The sequence below is a fragment of the Tympanuchus pallidicinctus genome, unplaced genomic scaffold (genome assembly GCF_026119805.1).
Source record: "Tympanuchus pallidicinctus isolate F22 unplaced genomic scaffold, pur_lepc_1.0 scaffold57, whole genome shotgun sequence".
Classification (NCBI taxonomy): Eukaryota; Metazoa; Chordata; class Aves; order Galliformes; family Phasianidae; genus Tympanuchus; species Tympanuchus pallidicinctus.
The window spans coordinates 1-18601 of NW_026294777.1; the positions used below are offsets into that span (position 1 = coordinate 1).

The following is an 18601-nucleotide window of genomic DNA, read 5'->3' on the forward strand; positions in this document are numbered from 1 at the left end:
GAGCTCTTGTGCTCGCAGAAGGGTGTCACAGAATCACAGAATGGCCCGGGTTGGAAGGGACCTCAAGGATCACGAAGCTGCAGCCCTGCAGCCACACGCAGGGCCACCAACCTCCGCATTGCACAGCAGCCCAGGCTGCCCAGGGCCCCATCCAAGCTGGCCTCCAACACCTCCAGGGATGGACGGGGCATCACAGCCTCTCTGGGCAGCTGTTCCAGCCCCTCCCCGCTCTCACAGCACACAACTTCCCCTGACATCCAACCTCCAGCTGCCCTCCCTCGGCTTCAAACCATTTCCCCTCATCCTGCAGCCATCTCCCCTTTCCAGGATTTGACTCCCCTCCTGTTTTTAGGCTCCCTTCAGGCACTGCAGGCTGCACTGAGGTCACCCCGCAGCTGCTTTTCTCCATGCTGAAGAGCCCAGCTCCCTCCGCCTCTCTTTGTAGGGAGGTGCTGCAGCCCTTTGATCATCTTTTTAATCCCCCTCTGTCCTTGAAGAGCTGCCAGCTCAGTTCTGTTCCTGTGCCCTTAAGCACAGTTTCCCAGGAGATCGCACCCGGCATTTCCTTCAGCAGACAGAAGTTTGCCCTCCTGAAGTTCAGGGTCCTGACTCTGCTCGTTGCCAGGCCTGCATTCCTCCAGATCACCAACTGCACCAAGGCCTGGTCACCGCAGCCCAGGCTGCCCCTGATCTTGGCCTCTGCAATGCTCTCCTCCTGGTGAGCGCCAGGCCCAGCAAGGCTTCCCCTCGGGTCGGTCCATCTGTTACCTGCACCAGGAAGTCGTCCTCGACAGACTCCAGCAATCTCCTGTGCTGTCTGCCCCCCGCCGCGCCGCTCTCCCATCAGGCATCCGGGTGGTTGACGTCCCCCATCAAGAGCCCGCGAGCGCGACAGCTCCTGCAGCTGAAGCAAGAAGGGCTCGTCAACGGGCTCCCCTGAGCAGGTGGGCTGCAGCCGACCCCAGCCACCAGATGCCCTTTGCTGGGTCCATCCGTGATTTTTACCCCCAAGCTCTCGGCCCCATCGTGGCTGCTCCTCAGACTCAGCTCTTGGCAGTCGACCCACTTCCCAACACAGAGGGCAGCTCCGCCACCCTCCCACCTTGCCCGTCCCTTCTGAAAAGCCCGTAGTCCTCAGTCAGGGAATTCCAATCGTGGGATTCCTTCCTCCGTTTCTGTGACAGCAATCAGGTCTCACTTTTCCCAGCTGCACCACGGTTTCCAGCTCCTCCTGTTCATTTCCCATGCTGCACGCGTTGCTGTAGAGGCACTTCAGCTCCGCTCTTGGCCTCGCTGCCCTCTCGGAGGACCCCTCCCCAATACCTGCAGGACAATCTGGGTTTTCCCTCCCGCCTCCCAGGCCGACAGCGTTCCCACGCTCCTCTCTGTCACCCGGTGCAACCCCTTCCCCACCACGCTTACAGCGCTGCCAACCAGCCCAGCCGGCTCTGCTCCCTGCACTCTTTGCGGCCCTTCCAGTCCGTGGGCTCCCATCCCACCCGCCGCCAGGTTCTCCTTTCTCAAGGCTGTGTCCCAACCTGCAGCACCCCAAGCCCTGAGCTCAGCACCATCCACAAAGCCGTTCCTTCAGCACGTCCGCCCTCCTCCTTCTGTGCTGCTCCCAACCAGCACCTGAGAGGACGGAGGAGAAACCTTTTGTGCTCCCGATCCCGCCGGCGGATTTTTGATCCTTTTGATTGCCCAGAACTTCTTTTGCTGACCTCTTCTTTTCCAACGTGGAAAACCAGTAAAGGATTTGGAGCTGGTGATGCTTTCGTTTTCTTGCAACCCAACCATTCTACAGTTCCACGATCCCTCCCAGCTGTCCCAGGGCCGTCGGTGCTGTTGGACCCATCCCGTCCCATCGCTGCGCCGTCCGTAACGCCTTCAGCTGCTCGCCCGGCGCCGACAGAGCGGCTCCTGCGGGCGCCGACGGCGGGCCGTTCTTTCCGTGCTGCCGGAGCGGCGCTGCGGCAGCGTGGGAAGGAAACGGCGGCGGAGGGGCGGGGCTATGCTAATCTGCGCCGAAAGGGCCGCCGGTAGCAGTTCTCAAAACACGAACAACCGCGGAACGGCGGGGCAGCCATCGGGCAGACGGGGAGCAAAGTTGGGGGGCGCGGGGTGGAAAGCGGGGCTGGAGCGGCGGGGGAGGGTGGGTGCGTGCGGCGTGTGCGCGTCCGTGAGATGTCGGGGGTGGGCGCTGGGGTGGGTGGCGTTTGGGGAGGGAGGGAGGCATCGCTTCTCGGCCTTTTGGCTAAGATCAAGTGTAGTATCTGTTCTTATCAGTTTAATATCTGATACGTCCTCGATGAGAGGACTTTATATTAAACGGATTTTTGGGCGCGGGAGTTGGACCCGGAGCTTGCTCCCTCCGCTCCGCGCATCGTCCCGGTATGGCAGTACCTCCGGGCACGGTGCAGCTCCCCCACGGGAGGAGTGTTGGTGGTGAAGGGCAGAGCGAAGGCGCTGTTTGCTGCCGAGGGAGCAGTGGCTGCTGTGTTCCCGCACGGGGCGCTGCTGCCCGCTGTTCTCGGCGCTGGGCGCTGCTCCCACGGCGGGGGCGCCCGGAGCCGCTGCTGGAGCCTCCCTGTCGCTGCTGGCCGCCCCGTTTTCACGCAGCCCGGATCACGGTTGTCCTTCCGGGCTGCGAGCGCACACTGCTGGCTCGCGTCCAGCTTCTGCTCCGCCAGAACCCCCAAGTCCTTCTCCGCACGGCTGCTCTCAAGGACATCTTCGCCCAGCCCGCATCAACAGCTGCCATTGCCCCGACCCGCTGCAGCACCCTGCGCTTGGCCTTATTGCCCTCATCACGTTTTCACGGCCCGCTTCTCCAGCCTGTCCAGGTCCCTCTGGATGGAATCGGCTGCTCTCACCCACACCTGGAGCTTCAGGGTCGTGGCAGGCATGGGGAGGAGCCTGACCACCCGTGAAGACCGAAGCAAAGCACTCATGGAGCACCTCAGCTTTTCCCATGTCTGAGGAAGGCAGCTCCCCGTTGCCTTTCATCAGAGGGGAACGCTCTGCTTGGCCTGTCTCCTCCTGCCTATGCACCTGCACAACCCCTTCTTGTTATCTTTCACATCCCTCGCCAAGTTCAGCTCCATCTGCACCTTGCCTTTCCTAATCGATCTCTGCACACGCACACAGCAGCCCCGTGTTCCTCCCAGGCTACACAACCCTGCTTCCACTTCCTGTACATTTCCCTCTTTTCCCTCAGATTCAGCTGTGGCTCCTTGCTCAGCCATGCCGGCCGCCCGCCTCCTCTGCTCAGTTTCTTCTGCTGGGGGGTGGAGAGCTCTTGTGCTCGCAGAAGGGTGTCACAGAATCACAGAATGGCCCGGGTTGGAAGGGACCTCAAGGATCACGAAGCTGCAGCCCTGCAGCCACACGCAGGGCCACCAACCTCCGCATTGCACAGCAGCCCAGGCTGCCCAGGGCCCCATCCAAGCTGGCCTCCAACGCCTCCAGGGATGGACGGGGCATCACAGCCTCTCTGGGCAGCTGTTCCAGCCCCTCCCCGCTCTCACAGCACACAGCTTCCCCCTGACATCCAACCTCCAGCTGCCCTCCCTCGGCTTCAAACCATTTCCCCTCATCCTGCTGCCATCTCCCCTTTCCAGGATTTGACTCCCCTCCTGTTTTTAGGCTCCCTTCAGGCACTGCAGGCTGCACTGAGGTCACCCCGCAGCTGCTCTTCTCCATGCCGAAGAGCCCAGCTCCCTCCGCCTCTCTTTGTAGGGAGGTGCTGCAGCCCTTTGATCATCTTTTTAATCCCCCTCTGTCCTTGAAGAGCTGCCAGCTCAGTTCTGTTCCTATGCCCTTAAGCACAGTTTCCCAGGAGATCACACCCGGCAGTTCCTTCAGCAGACAGAAGTTTGCCCTCCTGAAGTTCAGGGTCCTGACTCTGCTCGTTGCCAGGCCTGCATTCCTCCAGATCACCAACTGCACCAAGGCCTGGTCACCGCAGCCCAGGCTGCCCCTGATCTTGGCCTCTGCAATGCTCTCCTCCTGGTGAGCGCCAGGCCCAGCAAGGCTTCCCCTCGGGTCGGTCCATCTGTTACCTGCACCAGGAAGTCGTCCTCGACAGACTCCAGCAATCTCCTGTGCTGTCTGCCCCCCGCCGCGCCGCTCTCCCATCAGGCATCCGGGTGGTTGACGTCCCCCATCAAGAGCCCGCGAGCGCGACAGCTCCTGCAGCTGAAGCAAGAAGGGCTCGTCAACGGGCTCCCCTGAGCAGGTGGGCTGCAGCCGACCCCAGCCACCAGATGCCCTTTGCTGGGTCCATCCATGATTTTTACCCCCAAGCTCTCGGCCCGATCGTGGCTGCTCCTCAGACTCAGCTCTTGGCAGTCGACCCACTTCCCAACACAGAGGGCGGCTCCGCCACCCTCCCTCCTGCCCGTCCCTTCTGAAAAGCCCGCAGTCCTCAGTCAGGGAATTCCAATCGTGGGATTCCTCCCTCCGTTTCTGTGACAGCAATCAGGTCTCACTTTTCCCAGCTGCACCACGGTTTCCAGCTCCTCCTGTTCATTTCCCATGCTGCACGCGTTGCTGTAGAGGCACTTCAGCTCGGCTCTTGGCCTCGCTGCCCTCTCGGAGGACCCCTCCCCAATACCTGCAGGACAATCTGGGTTTTCCCTCCCGCCTCCCAGGCCGACAGCGTTCCCACGCTCCTCTCTGTCACCCGGTGCAACCCCTTCCCCACCACGCTTACAGCGCTGCCAACCAGCCCAGCCGGCTCTGCTCCCTGCACTCTTTGCGGCCCTTCCAGTCCGTGGGCTCCCATCCCACCCGCCGCCAGGTTCTCCTTTCTCAAGGCTGTGTCCCAACCTGCAGCACCCCAAGCCCTGAGCTCAGCACCATCCACAAAGCCGTTCCTTCAGCACGTCCGCCCTCCTCCTTCTGTGCTGCTCCCAACCAGCACCTGAGAGGACGGAGGAGAAACCTTTTGTGCTCCCGATCCCGCCGGCGGATTTCCCAGGGCCCCGAAGCCCCTTTTGATCGCCCAGAACTTCCTTTGCTGACCTCTTCTTTTCCAACGTGGAAAACCAGTAAAGGATTTGGAGCTGGTGATGCTTTCGTTTTCTTGCAACCCAACCATTCTACGGTTCCACGATCCCTCCCAACTGTCCCAGGGCCGTCGGTGCTGTTGGACCCATCCCGTCCCATCGCTGCGCCGTCCGTAACGCCTTCAGCTGCTCGCCCGGCGCCGACAGAGCGGCTCCTGCGGGCGCCGACGGCGGGCGCCGTTCTTTCCGTGCTGCCGGAGCGGCGCTGCGGCAGCGTGGGAAGGAAACGGCGGCGGAGGGGCGGAGCTATGCTAATCTGCGCCGAAAGGGCCGCCGGTAGCAGTTCTCAAACACGAACAACCGCGGAACGGCGGGGCAGCCATCGGGCAGACGGGGAGCGGAGTTGGGGGGCGCGGGGTGGAAAGCGGGGCTGGAGCGGCGGGGGAGGGTGGGTGCGTGCGGCGTGTGCGCGTCCGTGAGATGTCGGGGTGTCGCGTGGGGCCGCTTGATGTCCGGGCAGCGGCGGAGGCATCGCTTCTCGGCCTTTTGGCTAAGATCAAGTGTAGTATCTGTTCTTATCAGTTTAATATCTGATACGTCCTCGATGAGAGGACTTTATATTAAACGGATTTTTGGGCGCGGGAGTTGGACCCGGAGCTTGCTCCCTCCGCTCCGCGCATCGTCCCGGTATGGCAGTACCTCCGGGCACGGTGCAGCTCCCCCACGGGAGGAGTGTTGGTGGTGAAGGGCAGAGCGAAGGCGCTGTTGGCTGCCGAGGGAGCAGTGGCTGCTGTGTTCCCGCACGGGGCGCTGCTGCCCGCTGTTCTCGGCGCTGGGCGCTGCTCGGACGGCGGGGGCGCCCGGAGCCGCTGCTGGAGCCTCCCTGTCGCTGCTGGCCGCCCCGTTTTCACGCAGCCCGGATCACGGTTGTCCTTCCGGGCTGCGAGCGCACACTGCTGGCTCGTGCCCAGCTTCTGCTCCGCCAGGACCCCCAAGTCCTTCTCCGCACGGCTGCTCTCAAGGACATCTTCGCCCAGCCCGCATCCAGAGCTGCCATTGCCCCGACCCGCTGCAGCACCCTGCGCTTGGCCTTATTGCCCTCATCACGTTTTCACGGCCCGCTTCTCCAGCCTGTCCAGGCGCTGGCACCGCTGCCCAGAGCTGTGGGTGCCCCATCCCTGGAGCTGCCCGAGGCGTGGATGGGAGCCGGGCAGCCCGAGCTGGGGGCACACAGCCCGCAACGGGGATTTGGAGCTCGCTGATGCTTTCAATCCCTTCCAACTCGACCCATCGCTCCTCACACCCTCCCGGGGCCGTCCGGCACAGCTGGGTCCGTACGCGGTGCCGTCGCTCTGCCGGCCGCAACCCCTCCCGTGCTGCCCGGCTGCGTCCTTTTGGCGCTGCCGGAACGGAGCTGCCGCGTGCCGGGAAAGGGGGAAGAACAGCCGCTCCTCGGGGCTGTGCGGGCACGGAGGGCAAACGGAGGGCGAGGAGGGGCGGAGGAGCCGAGAGTCACACACAGCGACCGCTGAGCGCCGGAGAGAACGGCAGGATTTATTGCAGCAAAGCGGCCGAGCGGCACCTCGTGCGACGGGAAGCGGAAGGAAAACGAAGAGACGGAAAGCAGGCGGCTCGCACCGCGCCCGGCGCCAAGCTGCATTAGAAAGCAAAGGACCGAGGAGCAAAATTGGGAGGTGAATGGTAAGCGATTCAAACGCTCAGTGGCTCCGTGATCGGAGCCCTGCGTCGCACCCACCGACCTCCGAACGCCAACAGCAGCTCCGCGCGCCCCCGCCGTCCGAGCAGCGCCCAGCGCCGAGAACAGCGGGCAGCAGCGCCCCGTGCGGGAACACAGCAGCCACTGCTCCCTCGGCAGCAAACAGCGCCTTCGCTCTGCCCTTCACCACCAACACTCCTCCCGTGGGGGAGCTGCACCGTGCCCGGAGGTACTGCCATACCGGGACGATGCGCGGAGCGGAGGGAGCAAGCTCCGGGTCCAACTCCCGCGCCCAAAAATCCGTTTAATATAAAGTCCTCTCATCGAGGACGTATCAGATATTAAACTGATAAGAACAGATACTACACTTGATCTTAGCCAAAAGGCCGAGAAGCGATGCCTCCCTCGCTCCCCAAACGCCACCCACCCCAACGCCCACCCCCGACATCTCACGGACGCGCACACGCCGCTCGCACCCACCCTCCCCCGCCGCCCCACCGCCGCTCCCCACCTCTCACCCGCTCCGCTTCGCTCCCGCTCCGCCCCGATGGCGGCCCGCCGTTTCCTCGGTTCTTCGTGTTTGGGCGCTACCGGCGGCCCCTGCGCCGCAAATTAGCATAGCCCCCCCCCTTCGCTGTGGGTCCCGCCCCCATCCCCGCCCCTCCCGACTCCGTCCGGCGGTGCTGCTGCGCGTGCGCACTGCGATCGGTTGCGGTGGGGGCCGTGCTGGGGGCGGGGAGACGGCGGGGCCGGGGTTGCGCGCTCCGTCTGCCGTGCCGTGCGGGGGATGCCCTACCCGGGACGACGGCGGCGCTCCCTCCGCTCGCAGGCGTCTTCCGGGCGCTCTCGGCTCGGTTCTGCAGCGCGTTCCCCCCTCTCTCTGTTCGGCCATACGGAGCCGCCCCTTTTCTCGCACATCGATGCCACGCGGTGCAGCGCAGAGCAGCGCAGCGCTGCCCGAAGCCGGGCGCGGTGCGAGCCGCCTGCTTTCCGTCTCTTCGTTTTCCTTCCGCTTCCCGTCGCACGAGGTGCCGCTCGGGCCGCTTTGCTGCAATAAATCCGGCCGTTCTCTCCGGCGCTCAGCGGTCGCTGTGTGTGACTCTCGGCTCCTCCGCCCCTCCTCGCCCTCCGTTTGCCCTCCGTGCCCGCACAGCCCCGAGGAGCGGCTGTTCTTCTCCCCCCTTCCCGCACGCGGCAGCTCCGTTCCGGCAGCGCCAAAAGGACGCAGCCGGGCAGCACGGGAGGGGTTGCGGCCGGCAGAGCGACGGCACCGCGTACGGACCCAGCTGTGCCGGACGGCCCCGGGAGGGTGTGAGGAGCGATGGGTCGAGTTGGAAGGGATTGAAAGCATCAGCGAGCTCCAAATCCCCGTTGCGGGCTGTGTGCCCCCAGCTCGGGCTGCCCGGCTCCCATCCACGCCTCGGGCAGCTCCAGGGATGGGGCACCCACAGCTCTGGGCAGCGGTGCCAGCGCCGCACCGCCTCGGGTGAAGGATTTCCCCACATCCCACCTCAGTTTCACTTCTTTCAGTTCAGTTTTGTGGGAATCGAATGCTGCTTCTGCGTTAGGGCAAGGTAAGAGTTTTTATTTCATGGACTCTGCCGCCATGGCCCTTTTTGGGCGTCTTTCTGTTTTCCTGGGGGTCTCCGATAGTTTCCATCACTTGTGCTCTAGGTGAAGCTTCCCCAGCAATGCGCGCTCAGTGCACAGGGCAGTGATTTATAGGCGTGGAGATGAGGTGGATGCAGGTGGCTGCAGGCACAGAGGCTGCAGCTCCTGTCTGTCCGTCCATCTGAAACACATCTGAGCCTTCAGTTAAGGGCAGGTCGGACAGATCAAAGACCCCGATGTTGGAGAACTGCCAGCATTTGGTGCTGCACAGACAAGACCCGAGTAATAGAGAATAAGAGGAGGAGAAGGTAAATAATTACCACGTACATGCACAGGCAGCAACAGGCTGTGCCTGAAAAGCACCAATACGTATGTAACATTTTCTGATACACTTTGCAAGGATATCCTGCAGGAGGTTGCTGGAACCAGAGAACAAACCACGAGGTGCCCATCTGACCTCAGTCTCTTTCAGTTTAACACCGTCCCCCCTTCATCTCACCGCTCTCTGCCCGCACACAAAGCCGCTTCTCCTGCTGCGCTTCGGCCCCTTCAGGCACCGACAGCCGCAGCGCGGTCTCCCCGCAGCCGTCCCTGCTCCAGGCTGCACAGCCCCTCCGTCGGCCTTTCGCCACACACAGCTGCAGCACCCAGCCATCAGCGTGCCCTTCTCCGGCCCCGCTCCCGCAGCCCCACGGCTCCCGGAAGGGGCTCCCGAGGGCGGACAGACGGGGCCGATCTCCCCCCCCGCTGCTCCTCCGCCAAAACAGCGCAGGCAGCGGCAACCCTCCGCCGAACGCTGCCCCGCAGCACCCCGTGCGGGAACACAGCACCCCCAGCTCTGCCCTTCACCACCAACACTCCTCCCGTGGGGGAGCTGCACCGTGCCCGGAGGTACTGCCATACCGGGACGATGCGCGGAGCGGAGGGAGCAAGCTCCGGGTCCAACTCCCGCGCCCAAAAATCCGTTTAATATAAAGTCCTCTCATCGAGGACGTATCAGATATTAAACTGATAAGAACAGATACTACACTTGATCTTAGCCAAAAGGCCGAGAAGCGATGCCTCCCTCGCTCCCCAAACGCCACCCACCCCAGCGCCCACCCCCGACATCTCACGGACGCGCACACGCCGCACGCACCCACCCTCCCCCGCCGCTCCAGCCCCGCTTCCCACCCCGCGCCCCCCAACTGCGCTCCCCGTCTGCCCGATGGCTGCCCCGCCGTTCCGCGGTTGTTCGTGTTTGAGAACTGCTACCGGCGGCCCTTTCGGCGCAGATTAGCATAGCCCCGCCCCTCCGCCGAAGCCCCGCCTTCCAGCTCATCCCTTTCTCCATTGATGCTCTGCTGGGATGTCTGTCAGGGTCTGTTTGCGATGGGCTGGGATTGGGTTTCCCATTCTGCTCCCTGCTGTGCTCGGGTTCCAGCTGCCAGGCGGAGGCCGATGTGCGGACCTGAATGGGGACGGGATCAGCTCAGCCCTGTGCCACACTGAGAAGTTGTGGGTGTGCAGCAGAGCCGACAGCTTCGTCCTCTGGAGGAAGCAGAAGGCATTCCCACGTTAACCACTCCCATCAGCTTTGAGGTCATTGCAAGGCTGCTGCGCACAGCAAAGCCGTCGGTCAATCCTTCCATCTGCCTCTTTCCATCGCTCGGCGTCTCCAAAGCCTAACCGGACTGCACTTGGCATTAAAGCCTCTTCAGTAAAGAGAAAATGACCGGTCGTTGTCATTGTGTCTCTGCTGAAGGGAGCAGAAGCGCCGATATTCAGACCAGACCCTCCACGCAGGGAGCTCTGCTGCCTCCTGGGGGCCCGGGTTAAAGATGTGAGGAATAAACTTCCTTCCATTTTTGGCCCTCAGATTACCGCCTCCTGTTGCTTCAGGTTGGCAGCGATGATACAGGAAGAATTTCCCTAAGGACTGTGAAAAAGGACTTCAGAGCCCTGGGGCGACAGGTCAGGGGTTTGGAAGCACAAGCTGTGTTCTCCTCTGTCCTTGCAGCTGTAGGGAACAATGAGGAACTCAATATGATGGGGCAACTGAACAAAACCTGGCTCCAAGCCTGGTGTGCCCTGCAGGGGTTGGGTTTTGTGACCTCTGCTCGATTTGCACGAAGCCAGGCCTGCAGGCAGCTGATAGGAGCAGCTTCTCCCACTGGAGGGGTCTTAGGATGGAGTTGGGAAGGTTCATCGGTTGAGTTCTATTCACTGACAGAGTTGATAAACTAGGTATAAAGGAGGTGGGGTGTAGCTGGGGTCATTGGGGCAGAGCCTGTGTGTAACGTGCCGGTGCTTGTGGGACAGGGATGTGCTGGAAAGATCCCACAGCCTCGTGTCTCGGTGAGGGAGGAGGACGACTCACCTTTGTGTAGGAAGAACAGGAGGGTTGGTGTGAGGTTGGTGGCTGCAGACACACCTGAGTGTGGCCCAGAGGTATCAGGGCTACGGCCGCTCCAAAGGAGGCCCAGCTCAGGTGCATTTACAGCGATGCAGGCAGCACAGGAGATAAACGGGAGCTGGAGGCCACTGTGTGCTTGGAAAGCTGTGATACGGTCGCCATCAGGGAAACGTGGCGGGGTGGCTCACAGCTGGAGGGCCGTGGTGGGTGGCTGCCAACGTATCCAAAGAGAGGCGAGGCAGGAAAGGCGGTGGTGGAGCCCTCTGTGCTAAGAAAGAATGCGAATGTATGGAAAGGAATGATTAAGGAGAACGGATGGGTCAGAAGAAAAGGGAAGCCCAGTGAGACTGGCGTTATCATGGGAGTCTGCTCCAGGCCGCCCAACCAGGATGAGGAGGTGGACGAGACGCTTCATAGGCAGTCGGCTGAGGTCTCAAGGTCTCTGCCCATTGTTCTTATGGGGGACTTCACCTTCCCCGACATCTGCTGGATTTATGATACAGCACACAGGGAACAGTCCTGGAGGTTGCCAGAGTGTGGGGGAGAGAAACGCCTGGCACAGCTGGTGAAGGAGCCAACGGAGGAAAGCAAAATCCTGGTCCTGCTGTTTGTTAACAGAGGTCTTGTGGGGGGTGCAAAGGTTGGAAGCCGTCTGGGGGACCGCGATCACGAGATGCAAGATGGCTCCATCCTTGTTGAAGCCTGCAGGAGAGTCAGGAGAGCTGCGGGCTCGGACTTCCGCAGGACAGACTTTGGCCTCTTTAGGCCATGGCTGAGAGCCTCTGCTGGGAGGAAGCTTTGGAGGGAGCCCAGGAAGGCTGGGAACGCGTTAAGGAAGTCATTGTAACGGTGCAGGAGCTGAACTTCCCCAAGCCACGGAAGACGAGCCGACAGGCAGGGAGGCCAGAGTGGCTGAACGGAGACCAGTGGCCGGAATTCAAGAGCAAAAGGAAAGCTCGTGGTGTGCGGAAGAGCGGGCAGGTGTTGCGGTGTCGCGACTTCTGTTGTCAGTATTTCACATCAGATCATCAGCGGCGGTTCACGAGTTAATTTCCGGTTCCGTTTGCTGTTGCGGACTCTGGGTATCCCGACGGGAGGGGAGGGGCGGCATCCCGAGGAGCTGCGGGCAGAGGCGGTGGGGCGGAGCTGCGGACGGGACGCGCGGCGGCTGCCTCTCCCCGCCCGGCCCGGCTCGGCGTCTCGGCTGGCCGCAGGAGGCGCGTGCTGTCCTGGCGCTGTCGTGGTCTGACTCCCATTGCTGACAGCCTCGTCTCTCCCGTGGTGTTTGATTTAGTCAGATGCAGTGCATTGCCCTTCCTCCTCAGATCGTTGCCGTCGTGTTTTCTCTTCGTTAAAACCACCGGCTAGCTCTCCGCCCTTCCCCCTCTCCCGGAGCGCACGGGGCCGGCCGGGTGGCGGCAAACCGTTCGTGCCCTCCTTCTTTTCTTCCTTTCATTCTTGTTTTCTCCTCCCCGGGGCCTGTGCCCCCTTGTCACGGACTTACATCTAAGGATAAACCGTGACGGCAAGCAGCTTGTGATGATTACAGGAACGCAGTGAAGCCACGCAGGGAGACAGCGAGAGCGGGGCTGCGCTTCTCACTGGTGACAGGATGAGGGCAAAGGGCTTCACGTCGTGCCAGAGTAAGTGCAGATGTTCGGAAGCACTTCTGTACAGAAGGGGTTGTTGAGCACTGGGATGGGCTGAGTCACCACCCCTGGATGAGTTTAAAAACCATTTGGACGTGGTGCTCAGGGCCGTGATTGAGCAGAGGGCTGCTGGAGTTGGGGTAGGATGGTCGGCTCGTGGTTTATTGGATCACCTTGAAGATCGTTTCCAACCCGAGCAATTCTGACTCTGTGACTCGTTGCTGTGTTTCTGCTCAAAGTAGCTGTCACGCCGTTCTTCAGGGCAGCGGCTGAACGAGCTCCGTGCTTCTGTGCCAGACATCAGCGCACCGCACCGCCTGCTTCCCGCAGCAAAGAGCCTCCATCTGTCGCTCAGCAGCGCTACGAGGCGGCTTTAAGCCGTCCGCTTCTGCTCCAAGCTCAGACGGCGGGCAGCACCGCAGCCGCGCGGCCCCCCGACACCGCCACGCTGCGCAGCGCCCGCCCCGCGAGCCCGGCGTCCGAGCGGCCGCACTTCCGCAGAGTGACAGCAGGGCGGGGGCGGGGCTTCGGCGAAGGGGCGGGGCTATGCTGATAAGAGCCGCTGGGGCCGGCGGTAGTTCTCAAAACACGAACAACCGCGGAACGGCGGGCCGCCATCGGGGCGGAGCGGGAGCGAAGCGGAGCGGGTGAGAGGTGGGGAGCGGCGGTGGGGCGGCGGGGGAGGGTGGGTGCGTGCGGCGTGTGCGCGTCCGTGAGATGTCGGGGGTGGGCGTTGGGGTGGGTGGCGTTTGGGGAGCGAGGGAGGCATCGCTTCTCGGCCTTTTGGCTAAGATCAAGTGTAGTATCTGTTCTTATCAGTTTAATATCTGATACGTCCTCGATGAGAGGACTTTATATTAAACGGATTTTTGGGCGCGGGAGTTGGACCCGGAGCTTGCTCCCTCCGCTCCGCGCATCGTCCCGGTATGGCAGTACCTCCGGGCACGGTGCAGCTCCCCCACGGGAGGAGTGTTGGTGGTGAAGGGCAGAGCGAAGGCGCTGTTTGCTGCCGAGGGAGCAGTGGCTGCTGTGTTCCCGCACGGGGCGCTGCTGCCCGCTGTTCTCGGCGCTGGGCGCTGCTCGGACGGCGGGGGCGCGCGGAGCCGCTGGTGGGGTTGGGGGTCGCTGGGTGCGACGCAGGGCTCCGATCACGGAGCCGCTCAGCGTTTGGGTCGCTTCCCATTCCCCTCCCGGTTTTGCTCCTCGGTCCTTTGCTTTGACAACAAGATGCTAAAGACAACAAGAAGGGATCCAGGCACATCAGTCCGAAAAGGCCGAAGAGAGCGCACCTCCTCTGCTAAATGGGAAAGCAGAACTGGCTGCAGCAGGTATGGAGGAGGTTGCGGTACTCAGTGCGTTCTCTGCCTCAGTCTTTGCTGGCAGCCAGGATTCTCACATCCCTGAACCTGAACCTCCAGGTGGGAACCGGGGCAGCAAACTCCTCCCTGCTGCAAGGGCTGAGCAAATCTGTGACTGACTGTTGAGAATGGATGTGTACAAGTCCCTGGGGCTGGATGGCGTGCAACCCAGGGTCCTAAGGGAGCTGGCTGAGCTGGCTGCCAGGCAAAGTCCGCAGGGACTGGAAAAAGGGAAACATCAAAGGGAGGAAGGAGGAACTGGGGAGCTACAGGCTGCTGGGTCTCCCCGCTGAGCCTGGGAAGATGTTGGAGCAGATTCTCCTGGAAGAGTTCCGGCACGTGAGGGATGAGCGTGAGATCCGAGACAGCCAGCACTGCTTCACCGAGGGAGGGCTGCGCCTGACCCGTTGGCGGCCTCCTGTGCTGGAGTGACAGCACTGGTGGCCAAAGGGGGACAAAAGCCCCAAGGGGGAGGTCCAAGGAGATGCCACCTCAATGCCTGTCCCTTCAAGACGGCTGCCAACACTGCCAGGATGGTCACTCGCACGTTGATGCTGTGACGGCACTCCACCATGGCCCCAAATAGACACCTCTGAGCTGTAACCAGGGCAGCGTCAGTGGATTTATTGGGGGATGCAAAGTGCCTCAAACATGCTGAAGTGACCCCAAATTTACCTGGCGGCTCCCAGAATGTCCCCTGTGGATCCCGGTGTCCCTGAGATGTCGCTATGCCTCCGTGTCCCCATAGATTTCCCCAAACGCCCCATATTGACTTCAGTGTCTCCTACAAAGCCCCTTCCGCTTCCTGGAGGTCTACCCATAGGTCCCCTCATCCTCCTGGACTGAAGCTCAGCATCCCGTCAGGTGTCCCCAGAGCTCCCCTACAGACACGGATGTCTCTCCCAGACACCCCGCTGCCACACAGCGACGCCGTCCCTCTTCGGGGGTCTTCAGAGGCGGGACGGCGCCCCCCCGGCCACCACCACGGTCTCTCCCACCATGTAGGAGGCGGCGGGGGAGCAGAGGAACGCCACCACCTCGGCCACATCCGATGGCGTTCCCAGCCTGCGGACAGGGGAAGACACCGCAGGGTCGCTCCTTGTCAGCGCCACCACCCCCAGGTCCCCGTCCCCACGCTGAGGCTCTCGGGGCCGTTCCCCACCTGTCGATCCCCATGGTGGACATCACCTGTTCCTTGGTGGCCTCGTTCTCCCACAGCTGCAACAGAGGGACACCGCAGGCTGCTCACCTCCAGCCCCGCCCACCGCAGACCCCTCCCCCCACCGGCTCCGCCCACCCGACCCGTCCCCCCATTGGTTGTCAGATCGTCCGCCGCCAAGAGGCTCCGCCCACCCCACAACCACGCCCAGCCCCCGACCCCCACCCCGCATAGGAGGCCCTGCTTCATGCCCTGCCCCGCTCAGAGCCCTTGGCTGGACAAGATGCTCCTGCAGGTCCTCCCCAACCTTGTGATTCTGTGATTCTCTGACCCGGCCCTCAGGCACAGCTCCACCGCTCTGCATTCCCCACCACGGGGCTCTGAGCACCGCCCCACGGCCCCCCCAGCCCCCCATTCCCATGACCCCCCCCGCCCTCACGGCGGCACTGAAGCGGGTCTGGATGAGGCCGGGTGCGACGGCGTTGAGCCGCACTCCGCGGGCGCGCAGCTCCGGGGCCAACACCTTCACCAGCCCCAGCAGCGCCGTTTTGCTCACGCTGTATGGGCCCAGAGCCTGCGGGGCACAGGAGTGATCACACCAACCCGTCTGTCCGTCCGCATGTCCCTCTGCTGTCTGTCCCAACCACACGTCCATCTGTCCCATCAGCGGCTGCACGCCGTGCGTCCCAGCAGCCATTCCTCCCCCTTGCCCTTCTTCCACCCACCGCCCACCATTCCTCCACCCCACTGTCTGACCGCCCCCACCACCTCCCCACCGCACCGTCAGCCCCTGTCCCACCCTTCCCCCTTCCCAGCAGTCCTCGCCCGCCTCCATTGCCCCCCGCTCACTGGGAAGGGCATAAAGCCGGCCACTGATGTCACCAACACCACGGCGCCTCCACTGCAGGAAGGAAAGGGGGGAGCGCTGTCAGATGGGCCCACCCCCAAGAAGCCCCTCTCTCCATCAAACCCCTCTCTCCCACCACAGCCCACCCCCTCTCACCCTCTCTTCTCCATGTGGGGCAACACCAGCTTCACCAGCATCGCTGCTGCCGTTACGTTCACCTGGAAGATCTGGAGAGGGCAGAGCCATGAGAGTGGGGTGCAGTCAGTGGGTCGTGGTCAGTGCTTGTGGTCAGTGGGGCAGGGTGTGTGTGGGGAGGGGGGGAAGGGGGGCTGGGTCACCTTCTCCCAGGCTGCCTCCTCGACCTCCAGGGTGCTGCACATGACGGGGTTGACGGCGGCGTTGGAGACCAGGATGTCAATGGCGCCATAGGTGTCCAATGCCTGCGGAAGGATTCACCCCAAAGAGTGACTGGGCCCCCACAGACCAGTGGGACGACCCCATAACCCCACGGGATACCCAGATACCGGGTTCAGTGAGGCCTCCACAGACCAATGGGAGCCCCCACCAAACAACGGGATCCCATGGTGACACGTAACCCCATGGGACTACTCACAGACGGGTGGCCCCCCCATCGAGTCCCACCGAATGATGGGATCCCCACGCACCCCACAGAGTGATGGTACCCCAGCAGTTCCCCATAGAACAGTGGAACTTCCACGGTGCTCTATAACCCCATGGGACCTCCCTGACCGCAGAGCTCTTTGACCCCACAGCCCCATCGCACCCCATAGCCTCACTGCCCCCAGTAACCCTTTATCTCCATAGCCCCACCGACCCTGCGTAACCCTATGGGCTCCCACCGACCCCCTGCCCTCCACAACCCTATCGCTCCCCAGTGCACCATATCTCCCCATGTCTCCCTCCCACCTCCACTGCCCCCATAACCCCACATCCCCACCCCTCACCGTCTGCACCAGGCGCTGCCGGTCCTGGGGCTGCCCCACATGGCACACCACCCCGCTGACCTCCAGACCCTGAGCCCGCAGCTTCTGCACGGCCGCATCCACGTTGGGCTGACGCCGGGAGCTCAGCAGCACCCGGGCCCCCGCCGCCCCCAGCCTCTGTGCCACCGCCAGCCCGATCCTGTGGGGAGGGGGAGGCTGGGGGCACTGCGGGGAGAGGGGTTCTTGGGGGAACATGGGGGGGTCGTGGGGACATGGCGGGTCTGGAGAGACGTGGGGATATATGGGATAACGGGGGGGGTTACGGGGTGATGGAGAAACATCGGAAGTGTCTACAGAGTCAGAAGGGTTATGGGGGGACGCAGGGGGGGCTGGGAGGACTTGGGGATTCTGAGTTGATTTAGGCTATGGGGAGGTTTATGGGGAGACGCGTTGTAGGTCACTCACCCGTCGGTGGCGGCGGTCACCAGAGCCACTTTCCCTTCCAGGTTCCTCCCGGAATTAGGGGCAGCCCCCCCGGACAAAGCCCCCAGCCCCGCTCGCCCCATAACGCTCCACATCACCTCACTCCGCCCCACGGCCTTTGCCCTGCGAGGGGAGGGGCGGGAGGAGGGGCCGGGAGCGCTGGGGGGGTCGGGAGGGCCGCCGGGGGGGGGGGCGGCAGGGGGGAGGGGCGGGGAAAAGGAGTTGGGGTCGGGGGGACTGGGAGGAACTGGGAGTTATGGGGGGGCAGCAGGGGAACAGGGGGGCTGAGGTCGTTCCACGATGTATTGGGGCGGTGGGCTGTCCTGGGTGAACGGGAGAGGGACGATGTATTGGGGAGGGACGCAGGGGGGATCTTGGGGAGGGGCTCTGAAGGTTACAGGGGATCGCTGGAGCGCACCGGGAAGAGCCGGGCTGCGCTCGGGTTCCTTCGGACGTTTCCTGGCATGACGGCTGCAGATGGAGCTCAACTGTCTGCAAGGGGTAAAAGGATCCGAGCCCAGGAGCTGGCGGACGTCAGTGAAAGGTCTTTAAACTAGGTAAGAAGGCGGAAGGGGACAAAATGAAGACTGCTGAGGTTAAGGTAGTTCAAGGTTCAAAAGTGAACTTGATGGGTGACGAGGGTGGAGTTCGAAGGGTTGGAGTGTGGCAGGGGAATGGTGCCTGCCTGAAGTGTCCATACAGCAATGCGCGCAGTATGGAAATGAAGAGGAAGAGCTGGAGATCTGCGTGCGGTCACACGGCTGCGATGTCACTGCGATCACGGAGACGTGGTGGGACAGCTGGCAGGGCTGGAATGGTGTCATGGAGGGCTGTGTGCTCTTTAGGAAAGATCGGCCGGCGAGGCGGGGTGGTGGAGTTGCTCTTTATGTGAGAGAGCAGCTTGAATGTATTGAACTGCACCTGGGGGAGAGCGGTGTAGCAGTGGAGAGCTTGTGGGTGAGAATCAAGGGGCTGGTATGGCTGACACCGTTGTGGGTGTGTGCTGCAGGCCCACGATCAGGAGGAGGAGGTTGATGAGGCCTTCCACAAACAGTTGGAAGCGGCGTCACGATCCCAGGCGCTGGTGCTTATGGGGGACTTCAATTATCCAGGTATTTGCTGGAAAAGCAATGTGGCCAGGCACGCGCGGTCCAGACGGTTCCTGCAATGTGTTGAAGACAACTTCCTGATGCAGGTGGTTGAGGAATTGACAAGGAGAGGGGCACTGCTGGACCTTATTGTCACTAACAGAGAAGGGCTTGTCAGGGAAGTAAAGGTCGGGGGCAGCTTGGGTTGTAGTGACCACGAGATGGTGGAGTTCAAGGTCCTGAGTGGAAGAAGTAAAGCAAAAAGTAGGATTGCTATCCTGGACTTCAGGAGAGCCAACTTCGATCTCTTCTGGGCCTACTTGGAGCTGTCTCATGGGCTG

General features: G+C 62.5%; 1 protein-coding gene, 1 long non-coding RNA gene and 5 other non-coding genes across 8 annotated transcripts; 4 read left to right on the forward strand and 3 right to left on the reverse strand.

Moving 5' to 3' along the window:
* The first annotated feature begins 2234 nt into the window (after window positions 1-2234).
* On the forward strand, window positions 2235-2425 carry LOC128091973 (U2 spliceosomal RNA). Its single transcript, XR_008211565.1, has one exon. It is a non-coding gene; the product is annotated as a U2 spliceosomal RNA (small nuclear RNA).
* Window positions 2426-5539: 3114 nt separating this feature from the next.
* Window positions 5540-5730, forward strand: LOC128091979 (U2 spliceosomal RNA). The gene has a single exon (XR_008211571.1). It is a non-coding gene; the product is annotated as a U2 spliceosomal RNA (small nuclear RNA).
* Window positions 5731-6933: 1203 nt separating this feature from the next.
* Window positions 6934-7124, reverse strand: LOC128091980 (U2 spliceosomal RNA). The gene has a single exon (XR_008211572.1). It is a non-coding gene; the product is annotated as a U2 spliceosomal RNA (small nuclear RNA).
* A 2082-nt stretch (window positions 7125-9206) lies between these two features.
* LOC128091981 (U2 spliceosomal RNA) lies at window positions 9207-9397 on the reverse strand. The gene has a single exon (XR_008211573.1). It is a non-coding gene; the product is annotated as a U2 spliceosomal RNA (small nuclear RNA).
* A 3574-nt stretch (window positions 9398-12971) lies between these two features.
* Window positions 12972-14627, forward strand: LOC128091968 (uncharacterized). 2 transcript variants are annotated; one of them, XR_008211557.1, is made up of 2 exons: window positions 12972-13035; window positions 13609-14627. It is a non-coding gene; the product is annotated as an uncharacterized LOC128091968 (long non-coding RNA). The 2 variants fall into 2 exon arrangements; XR_008211558.1 differs by having other exon boundaries at window positions 12972-13028.
* LOC128091982 (U2 spliceosomal RNA) lies at window positions 13149-13339 on the forward strand. The gene has a single exon (XR_008211574.1). It is a non-coding gene; the product is annotated as a U2 spliceosomal RNA (small nuclear RNA).
* LOC128091960 (dehydrogenase/reductase SDR family member 4-like) lies at window positions 14541-17298 on the reverse strand. The gene is made up of 8 exons (XM_052705400.1): window positions 17155-17298; window positions 16711-16888; window positions 16084-16185; window positions 15902-15972; window positions 15748-15799; window positions 15338-15472; window positions 14902-14957; window positions 14541-14804 (listed from the first exon to the last, which is right to left on the reverse strand). The coding sequence occupies exons 1-8, from the start codon at window positions 17265-17267 to the stop codon at window positions 14690-14692; spliced, it is 822 nt and encodes a 273-aa protein (XP_052561360.1). The 5' UTR covers window positions 17268-17298; the 3' UTR covers window positions 14541-14689.
* Window positions 17299-18601: the final 1303 nt, after the last annotated feature.